Source organism: Dendrobates tinctorius, unplaced genomic scaffold, assembly GCF_039654945.1.
Source record: "Dendrobates tinctorius isolate UK_male_01 unplaced genomic scaffold, ASM3965494v1 ptg000295l, whole genome shotgun sequence".
NCBI classification, from domain to species: Eukaryota; Metazoa; Chordata; class Amphibia; order Anura; family Dendrobatidae; genus Dendrobates; species Dendrobates tinctorius.
In genome coordinates, this window is record NW_027361962.1 from 130,703 (window position 1) to 141,860 (window position 11,158).

General features: G+C 43.1%; 1 protein-coding gene across 1 annotated transcript; it reads left to right on the top strand.

Annotated features, from left to right (window-relative positions):
* Positions 1–8,754: 8,754 nt before the first annotated feature.
* LOC141073022 (ras-related protein Rap-2c-like) lies at positions 8,755–10,643 on the top strand. Its single transcript, XM_073560305.1, has one exon. The coding sequence runs from the start codon at positions 8,929–8,931 to the stop codon at positions 9,568–9,570; it is 642 nt and encodes a 213-aa protein (XP_073416406.1). The 5' UTR covers positions 8,755–8,928; the 3' UTR covers positions 9,571–10,643.
* Positions 10,644–11,158: the final 515 nt, after the last annotated feature.

The window sequence follows — 11,158 nt, forward strand, 5'->3', positions numbered from 1 at the left end:
ATATTCTTGTACATAGGAGCAGTATTATAGTAGTTATATTCTTGTACATAGGAGCAGTATTATAGTAGTTATATTCTTGTACATAGGGGGCAGTATTATAGTAGTTATATTCTTGTACATAGGAGCAGTATTATAGTAGTTATATTCTTGTACATAGGAGCAGTATTATAGTAGTTATATTCTTGTACATAGGGGCAGTAATATAGTAGTTATATTCTTGTACATAGGAGCAGTATTATAGTAGTTATATTCTTGTACATAGGAGCAGTATTATAGTAGTTATATTCTTGTACATAGGGGGCAGTATTATAGTAGTTATATTCTTGTACATAGGAGCAGTATTATAGTAGTTATATTCTTGTACATAGGGGCAGTATTATAGTAGTTATATTCTTGTACATAGGAGCAGTATTATAGTAGTTATATTCTTGTACATAGGAGCAGTATTATAGTAGTTATATTCTTGTACATAGGGGCAGTATTATAGTAGTTATATTCTTGTACATAGGGGGCAGTATTATAGTAGTTATATTCTTGTACATAGGGGCAGTATTATAGTAGTTATATTCTTGTACATAGGGGCAGTATTATAGTAGTTATATTCTTGTACATAGGGGCAGTATTATAGTAGTTATATTCTTGTACGTAGGGGCAGTATTATAGTAGTTATATTCTTGTACGTAGGAGCAGTATTATAGTAGTTATATTCTTGTACGTAGGGGCAGTATTATAGTAGTTATATTCTTGTACGTAGGGGCAGTATTATAGTAGTTATATTCTTGTACGTAGGGGCAGTATTATAGTAGTTATATTCTTGTACGTAGGAGCAGTATTATAGTAGTTATATTCTTGTACGTAGGGGCAGTATTATAGTAGTTATATTCTTGTACATAGGGGCAGTATTATAGTAGTTATATTCCTGTACATAGGGGCAGTATTATAGTAGTTATATTCTTGTACGTAGGGGCAGTATTATAGTAGTTATATTCTTGTACGTAGGGGCAGTATTATAGTAGTTATATTCTTGTACATAGGAGCAGTATTATAGTAGTTATATTCTTGTACATAGGAGCAGTATTATAGTAGTTATATTCCTGTACATAGGGGGCAGTATTATAGTAGTTATATTCCTGTACATAGGGGGCAGTATTATAGTAGTTATATTCTTGTACATAGGGGCAGTATTATAGTAGTTATATTCTTGTACATAGGGGGCAGTATTATAGTAGTTATATTCCAGTACATAGGGGCAGTATTATAGTAGATATATTCTTGTACATAGGGGCAGTATTATAGTAGTTATATTCTTGTACATAGGGGCAGTATTATAGTAGTTATATTCTTGTACATAGGGGCAGTATTATAGCAGTTATATTCTTGTACACAGGGGGCAGTATTATAGTAGTTATATTCTTGTACATAGGGAGCAGTATTATAGTAGATATATTCTTGTACATAGGAGCAGTATTATAGTAGTTATATTCTTGTACATAGGGAGCAGTATTATAGTAGATATATTCTTGTACATAGGAGCAGTATTATAGCAGTTATATTCTTGTACACAGGGGGCAGTATTATAGTAGTTATATTCTTGTACATAGGAGCAGTATTATAGTAGTTATATTCTTGTACATAGGGGCAGTATTATAGTAGTTATATTCTTGTACATAGGGGGCAGTATTATAGTAGTTATATTCCAGTACATAGGGGCAGTATTATAGTAGATATATTCTTGTACATAGGAGCAGTATTATAGCAGTTATATTCTTGTACACAGGGGGCAGTATTATAGCAGTTATATTCTTGTACATAGGAGCAGGATTATAGTAGTTATATTCTTGTACATAGGGGGCAGTATTATAGTAGTTATATTCCAGTACATAGGGGCAGTATTATAGTAGTTATATTCTTGTACATATAGGGCAGTATTATAGTAGTTATATTCCAGTTCATAGGGGCAGTATTATAGTAGTTATATTCCTGTACATAGGGGTAGTATTATAGTAGTTTTATTCTTGTACATATAGGGCAGTATTATAGTAGTTATATTCTTGTGCATAGGGGCAGTATTATAGTAGTTATATTCTTGTACATAGGAGCAGTATTATAGTAGTTATATTCTTGTACATAGGGGCAGTATTATAGTAGTTATATTCTTGTACATAGGGAGCAGTATTATAGTAGTTATATTCTTGTGCATAGGGGCAGTATTATAGTAGTTATATTCCAGTACATAGGGGCAGTATTATAGTAGTTATATTCTTGTACATAGGGGCAGTAATATAGTAGTGATATTCTTGTACATAGGGGCAGTATGAGAGTAGTTAGCAGTAGGATATATGTGCTCTTGAATCCTTGTCTCTCAGCCCTTGGGCACCAGAGCATGGTGACTTGTATTACACTTGCTTGTTTTGTTTGCACGTGATCATTTAGTGATAAGTAGCACATCCTACAGCAACAGGATTAGCGGTACAATTACTCTTCATGTCCATGACAGCTTTTATTTCACTCATTAAATGTTTTAACTGCTTAATTACTGTATGTATCATTGAAAAAAATACATGTGTTGGCCAAAATGCTTGTTTGATGGGTTGAGCATGATTGTTGCCAGGTATGGGGACAGGGATGGACAGTCACACCACCACCGTCTTCTCTGTATAGGTAATGGGGGTGGCCATATAACAAGGCACCAATATGGGGTTCCATTACAAATTTTTCCTTGTAGGTCAGGGGCACTTCTAGAAGCCGGGAAGATTTGGGGGTCTCTCGTACCCCCTTTTTCGAGCCGTAGTGAGATTTATCGAGGGATCGAGTTATAATTCTTTTCCAAATTTAGTTTTTGACACTTTAAACCAACCGGTCCATAATAAAATCTTACCCCGCAACATAATTTTGTATCAGCGAGGACCATAAAACATTGAGGATTTTGTGCCCCGTGACTCTGTGGAGTAATTAAACACTGGCCAGATGCTTTAATTTTCTACTGCAAACACCAGATCTGTAAATATACGGGGAGAAGGTGGAGTTGAATATTTATGGAAAAACCAACACGATTTCAGCCAACGCTGCCAGTCGGCTGGCGGACAATGGGACTATGGGAAAGGGTTAATAATGCCAAGAGGCAACTGGAAAAATGATGTTAACCCGTGCTTGCCAACTCTCTCAGGAGGCTCCTGTAAAAAAAAAAAAAAAATGGCGAGACCTTCCAGACTCCCCCCAAATATTCAGAAGGAAGACCCCATTTTGATCTTTACCATTGTATGTCCAGTCTGGTAATGTGAGATGTGTTTTCTATCACCTAAATGCCCACATGTACTTAAAGGGGACCTGTCATCAGGTCAAAAGTACATTGTATTTTGCTATTACTTTATTCCCTATATTCCCCTTAGCATGATGTTTTTTGTTTTTTTAAAATCCGCCATATAGTCCCAGAGATATGGGCCTTTTTATGTAGTGCTAATTTTTTACGGTCCTTGCTAAGGGGGCAGTGCTAACAAGGAAATTATGCAGAACACGCCCTAAAGTCGCTGTGAGCCACGCCCCCTCTGTAGAGACCACTATATAAAAAGGCCCGTATCTCTGTATCCGTTTGACGGATTTGAAAAAAACAAAAAATGGAAAACTCAGGGGAACAGCGGTAATAAAAAAAAAAAGACCAAAAAGGACCACTTTTGACTTGGTGACAGGTCCCCTTTAAGCTGCCAAAATGCAAGATAATGGCTGGCTAAATGTTCATTTGGCAGACAGCTGTCTTTCCTGACTTCCCCATGCGAGAGCACTTTGCCGAAGGTTCATATGTTTTGAACATGGAGGGAGGAGAAAGATTTTACCTCCATTGTTAGCAAAAAAAAAATAAAAAATTGAAGATTAAAATTTCAAGTATCCAGTCCTTCTCATTATCCGTCTGGAAAGAGTCGGGAGGCCGCCATACACATCAGACGATCGTCCGACTTTCACCTAGGAGACTTCAGATATCAAGGAGGACCAGGTTTACCCGAAACAAATTTCGATTGCAGTCCAACCTCAGGGGGCAGCTACTCGCTAATCCTGACTACTAGACCAAATGTTGAGCTTGACTGGTATCAATCATCTCTAAAAGGGGATGTCTTATACAAGATGATCCGGGTATCGGAGCCTCGGATGACCACTCGGCTACGCACGTCGTCCATCTTTTTTTTTTATGATTTTTCTGTAGGTCCTTTGACTTTCCTGCCGCTACAGTCCCATAACTCGCACCCTAGGCACGTCCGCCCTTATCTTGTTGTGCTCCTGTTATCGGCGGATACGCCGCTCGCTCACATGTTCTGGTGTTTTGCCGCCGGTCCATTTAGCTGCTCGTGTTTTTATTTTGATCTTGCAATGAAAGGAGGAAAATGTCAGCGTAAAAGCCACAACAATCCTATCGCTGCCTGGACATCTTCCATGCTGATAAAAAGCCGCAGTGACTAGAAGGCCAAGACTTGGGTAAGGCTCCTCCGACTCCGCTGCTTACAGTACACCGTGCTGCCGCAGGTATCATGGAGATTACAGCCTTGGAAGGAGACAAAAGGTGAAAATCCATGTGGTGACCTCCAGCGGAGCGCCTGCTGCAGGCGGAAAGTCACTGTACATGGTGCAAGGCTGTGGTGTCCTCAGCGGCCTCCATATTGTGTACCCAGGGGCTGCAACCCAAGGGGCCAAAGCCTGTGGGGGAACAAACTATCACCCCACTGTCACTGGGCCTCAGAGACCGCCCGCCCGCCCTTCAGCCACTGATCTAGATGATTAAGATGATTAGGTAAGGGCCACAGAAATTGAGATGAGTTTGTCATTGGATGCTGCGCTCTGCATAGGCAGCGTAAGATAACACAGCTCTCAGTAAGATGAAGCGAGCTTTGTCATCTCAGTTGCTGCCTTTGCAGAGTACAACAGCTGATGACATACTCATCTTTACTGCTGTGCTCTGCATAGGCAGAAAACAAAGCTCGCTTCATCTTACTGGGAGCTTTGTTATGTCGGTTGCTGCATATGCAGAGCCCAGCAGCTGATGACAAACCCATGATAACTGCTGTGCTTTTCATTTGCATGGGCAGTCACTGAGATGACAAAGCTCACTATCTTACTGAGAGCTTTGTCATCTATGTCGCTGCCTATGCAGAGCGCAGAAGCTGGTGTGAAATTCATGTGGACTGCTGCTGATTTTCTAACTCTTGTATTGTTTTCCGTTCTCTGCTCTAAATTTTTCAAAACGACGATGCTTGCGGTTCATGAATTCTTCATAAAATATAAAATCCTCTATTTTTGTCTTTTACCTTTTTATGTCTTTTAGAGCAAAAAAAAAAGTCACATATTTTACAAAAATGTCTCAAAAGTTTGTGCAACAATTTCAGGTCCACATTTAAGCAAAAATTGAGCAACTTTGGAAAAAGTTGAAATTGACGCAACGGCCGCAAACATCAGGAACCCCCCAAGTCAATACCTGGATAAGAATGAAGTGATTAAACAGAGTCAGCATGGGTTTGTAACGAATAAGTCATGTCAGACTAACTTAATTTCCTTCTATGACGGTATCACTGATTGGGTGGATCAAGGAAATGCTGTAGATATAGTATATCTTGACTTCAGCAAAGCATTTGACAAAGTCTCTCATACAATCCTTATTGAAAAAATGACTAAGTATGGAATGGACAAGGCAACTGTTAGGTGGATACATAACTGGCTTAGTGATCGGACCCAAAGAGTGGTCGTAAATGGCTGCACATCCAGTTGGAAGAATGTCTCAAGTGGGGTACCACAGGGCTCTGTCCTGGGCCCTGTATTGTTCAACATCTTTATCAACGATTTAGATGAAGGAATTGAGGGTAAACTGATTAAATTTGCTGATGACACAAAGCTAGGAGGGATAGCTAATACTAGAGAAGAGAGAGAGCGGATTCAAAAAGATTTAAATAAACTGGAGAAGTGGGCAGCAACTAACAGAATGGTTTTTAACAGGGAGAAATGCAAAGTACTACATCTGGGCAATAAAAATGAAAAAAGCATATATAGAATGGGAGGAATAGGGCTAAGTGACAGCACATGTGAAAAAGACTTGGGTATACTAATAGATCACAGACTGAATATGAGTCAACAGTGTGATGCAGCAGCAAAAAAGGCAAATGCAGTTCTAGGATGTATTAACAGAAGCATACAGTCTAGATCACGTGAAGTCATTATTTCCCTCTACTCCTCTTTGGTCAGACCTCATCTGGAATATTGTGTCCAGTTTTGGGCACCACATTTTAAAAAAGACATCAACAAACTGGAGCAAGTTCAGAAAAGAGCGACCAGAATGGTGACCGGTCTGCAAACCCTGTCTTATGAGGAAAGGTTGCAGGATTTGGGAATGTTTAGTTTGCAAAAGAGAAGACTGAGAGGAGACTTAATTGCTGTCTACAAATATCTAAAGGGCTGTCACATTGTAGAAGGATCAACTTTATTCTCATTTGCACAAGGAAAGACTAGAAGCAATGGGATGAAACTGAATGGGAGGAGACACAGATTAGATATTAGAAAAAACTTTTTGACAGTTAGAGTGATCAATGAGTGGAACAGGCTGCCACGAGAAGTGGTGAGTTCTCCTTCAATGGAAGTCTTCAAACAGAGGCTGGACAGACATCTGACTGGGATGATTTAGCGAATCCTGCTTTGAGCAGGGGGTTGGACCAGATGGCCCAGGAGGTCCCTTCCAACTCTACGATTCTATGATTCTATGAAATCTCGGCCACATCGGCGAAAATAAAAATCACATGAAACAGAGTTAAAAAATACACTTAGCAGAGACCCTGTGTCTAGTGCCCTCTGGTGGCAGAGCTTGGCCTTGCAGCGCTCACTGCCTTCGTGACCGCGCAGATCGGGTTCGTTTTTCCTATTACTTTCTCGTACTGGAAACGACGTTTCATTGATAAACAGGTTGGAGAATTGTCGCTGCCTGCAGGGTAAATTAGCGGAACCTGGAGGACATTTCCAAACAATGTTCATCCATATGCAAAAGGTAAAACTTGTAAAATCCGCACAATTGACAATATCTGACTACAATAATAAAAGTATAATTTTATTTTAATTTTTTGACACTCATTTATTATTATGTCTGTACGGAGCTTGTGCACTGGACACAGTCATGGGGGACAGATAAGGGTCTTCACCAATCTGTTCCCACAAAGCTGAAGATACAAGTGTCCACAATGTCTGGTGCTGAAGAATTAAGATTTCCCCTCACTGGAACTAAGAGGTCGAGGCCGCCCCCTGATAACATCCCATAGTATTATCCTCCTCCACCATCTGTAGAGGGGGCACAATGCAGTCGGGGGTAACGTCCTCCTGGAATCACCAAACCCAGACTCCTCCATCAGACGCAGATAGAGAAGTGCGATCTGTCACTGCACAGAACACGTCTCCTCCAGAGTCCAGTGGTGGCGGCTTTACACCACTCCATCCGACACTCGTCATTGTGCTTGGTGATGTACGGCTGCAGGCAGCTGATGGGCCATGAAGCTCCCGGCGGGGGGCGCAGTGTTTGTGCTGATGTTATACCAGAGGAGGTCTGGACTCTGCAGTTATGGGGTCAGCAGAGCGTTGGTGAATTTTCTGCCCTCTGCTCCTCAGCACTTGCCCCCCGCTCTGTAATGTTACGGGGTCTCCACTTTGGGGCTGAGTTGCTGCGGTTCCTTCCACTTCTCAATAATATCACTCACAGGTGATGGGGGAAGATTTAGGAGGAAGAAATGTCATGGACGGACTTGTTACCCCGATGGTTCCGATTACAGGACCGTGCTGGTATCAGTGAGCTCCGAACCACCAGCCGATCTGTCACATGGTAGTAAAGACATACGGCATGGTGGAGGGGCCAGAGGTTATACACCAGGGGCGATGGGGTCGGAAGGAGAACCCTGACCGTAATGACTGAAGCGTGACACTTTTCTCCATATAACCTATAGACTTTATATCACAGAGCTCGGAGACCTGCTGTACAGACACTGACACACAGGGCGACGGGTCGTGCGCATGATGGCGGCTCGTCACCTCCAGCCGTCACACATGGTGGCCGTCTATTGTCTTTCTGTCTTCACTTTCATCATATGGTGTAAAAATAGACCTGTCCGGTCAGATTCTCCAGAAAGGTAGAAATCACATCCCCCATCACCGACGTCAGCGTCACAGCCTCTTCCCCGTACCCGCCATACTCCCCAAATTCAAGGTAATTCGACTTATGGCCGAAAAAATTCCTTCATCCGAATCTGGTTTGAAACGCGTTGGGTTTTTAATTGGAATCGATCTGATAAATGTTTAGTTCCTGGTGAGTTGGGTAGATCTCTATTTTTGTTCCCATTGTGGTCCCTGTAGGTCCCTGCAGTGAGGATCAGACTTCGTATGACTGGATAGTGACAGGTCGTCCTCCCTTTTTATTTTCCTGGATTACTGTTTAGGGCCGCCCGTGTTTGCGCAGGGTGCACTGACTTTTATGAGACATCTTGCATCCTATTATGTGGCACCGGGGTCTGGGTGCGCCTCCTATAGCAGCTGCGCCTCTGGGCGACAAGGCTCCTCGGTCACCTGCCGATATCTGCAGCTTTGCTTTCGCAGCCCGCACCTCCCACATCCTTTCTGAACACAGGAGACACGTGTATTGTGGAGAGAGAAAAAAAAGTGCAATAATCTTGGCACATGGCGTTTGCCAGCCTCCCGGCCGTCTGATTGGCTGGAGCTGCGGGGACTCCAGTATAAAAGTAGGAGCTGCAGATGAGAAGGGACAGGTTGTGCGAGAAGCAGAGGTGACTGAGAAGGCGAGAAGTGTACGGCAGCCTTCCCATTCAGCACGGCAGCTGGGCGTGGAGATCCATAGAGCATCCAAGTCTGCAGAACATCACCACTGAGAGTCTCCTTAACCGGTACAGCCAAGAAGTGACCGCCATGTCCATCTCGGTGCAGTCCGGCGGCACAGTGCGCCTGGTCTTCATGGGTGCTGCCGGCGTGGGCAAGACTTCCTTGATCCAGCGGTTGTTATATGACCATTTCGAACCCCGACACCGGTGCACGGTGGAAGAGGTCTACTGCCTGGACCCGGAGCCCAACGCCCTCCAATTACACATAGAAATTGTGGACACCAGCGGCAGCTACTCCTTCCCCGCCATGCAGAAGCTTCGCATCCAACAAGGTGATGCCTTCGCCTTGGTCTTCTCGCTGGCCGATCTAGAGTCCTTCCAAGAAGTGGAGAGGCTACGGGAAGAGATCCTCCAAATCAAGGGGGAGACCGACGTACCCATCGTGGTCATTGGAAACAAGACGGACTTGTTCCCAGGCGTGGAATCAGACGCTGGGCAGCTTATGGCACTACAGGCTGCTGCAACTGCAGAACTGGAATGGGACAGCGGCTACGTAGAGACCTCAGCCAAGAGCAACCAAAAAGTACAGGACGTTTTTGAGGAACTCTTACGCAGGGTTAACCTGCCATGTCTACTGAGCCCTGCGCTAGAGCGACGCAGAGCCAGCGCACAGCCAGAACCCCGGAGGAAGCAGCCTCGCCGGAAGCAGCAGAACTGTATCTTGTCCTAGAGGAACCCAGAGCCCTAAAACTGATGGAGAAGAATATTTAGGAGACGCTGGTCGCTCCGTTGCACATTTAGTGAGGACCACGGGACATGTCGTCTCTTCTGTATCACCGGTCACCACTGGTGACTCTTTGGTGAAGGACTCAAAGCACCAGTATATGGTGCCAACCAGAACCTGATCTGCGTTGCTGGGACTTGTGGTTTCACATCGGTTAGAGAGTCTTCGGTTGCCTTAAGGTCTTGTGCACACTACATAGCTTCTTTTTTTATAACTATTGGGTAAAATATACATTAATACTTGTCTTATTTATCTCACTTTTGGTGGCCTCAATCCAAAACCTTCATGCAAAATCCTACTTCTCGGTCCCATAAAAAGCTGATGTGATCATGTTTTGTGTAATGTTATTTAAAAAAAAATGCAAAAAAGTTTTTGAAAATTTTACAAAAAAAAAAAAAATCAATGTAGCGTGTGCATGTACCCTACAGGTGCCGGCGGAGACGATGGGCCGGGATATAGGCTCCGGTTATCGAGGACTGGGTCAGGATTTTAAGAACTGATCAAATTATTAAAAATAAATGTTAAAAAAATTATTTTTGATGTTTGTAAAGTGTAAATGTGCCGTCATGTACAGGGGTAACGTGAGAGGGGTAAAGACTTTAGGATCCATTGTCCCCCCGCACTCCCATAGTTGTTACACCCCTTATTGTCTCGGGGTTGTACTTTGGACGGTCACGATATTGGCTTGGGATTTATTGATCGTCCTGGGAAGAATGAAAATATTTGCGGAGTGCGGACCCAGGAGCTTATCATAGACCCGGGACACAATGTAGTGAGTCAGTCTCGTTCCCTGATCGGGGCGGTGGATCAGGGATTGGGGATTTTTTTTTTGTTATTGTTTTTGTATTTTGTGTGCAGCGTTCCTCTCCCATCATCCGCAGTGATAGTGGTCAGTATGGAGGGTCACCTGTCAATCATGGGGGGAGGGGGGATGTCTGCACTTTACTAATCAGCCAACGAAAGCATCAAGAAATGTTCAAGTAATGGGGAGGAGAAATCAATAAAATCTGTGACTTTCATCATCTGTGTGTTGTGTGCTCTGTCTATATATATGATAAAAAATCACTGCATTATATCGCCAAAGTATAAAAAAGGATAAGAGAAAGTCATTACTGAGCAAACTGCGAGAGAACTTTCCATCTTTTCATGCACAGTGTCTCCCATACTGGGGTCCCAATAAGACATTTCTGACCTCCCACCATATTACCATCATTTATCCTGATAGAACATAGGAAAAAACAAAACATTTCCTATCCATTTCTTGCTTCCTCGCTCTGTGTCAGTCTTTACTGTAGTTCTGCCATTCCGTTCATGAAGCTGGAGACTCCGCAATGTGACACTCAGGGCAGCCATTTATGGGGACCACTGCAATCAGATTCCTCTGTCACCGACTACGGTTCAAGGCGAAGTCTGAACATGCCGGGACCCCCCGACACATGGGTCTTCTCAAACCCCAGGGCCCAAGTCACACTGTTACCTCTGTGCCCCGATTATCTACATTCCAGACTGTGCACCCCAATATCTACAACTCTGA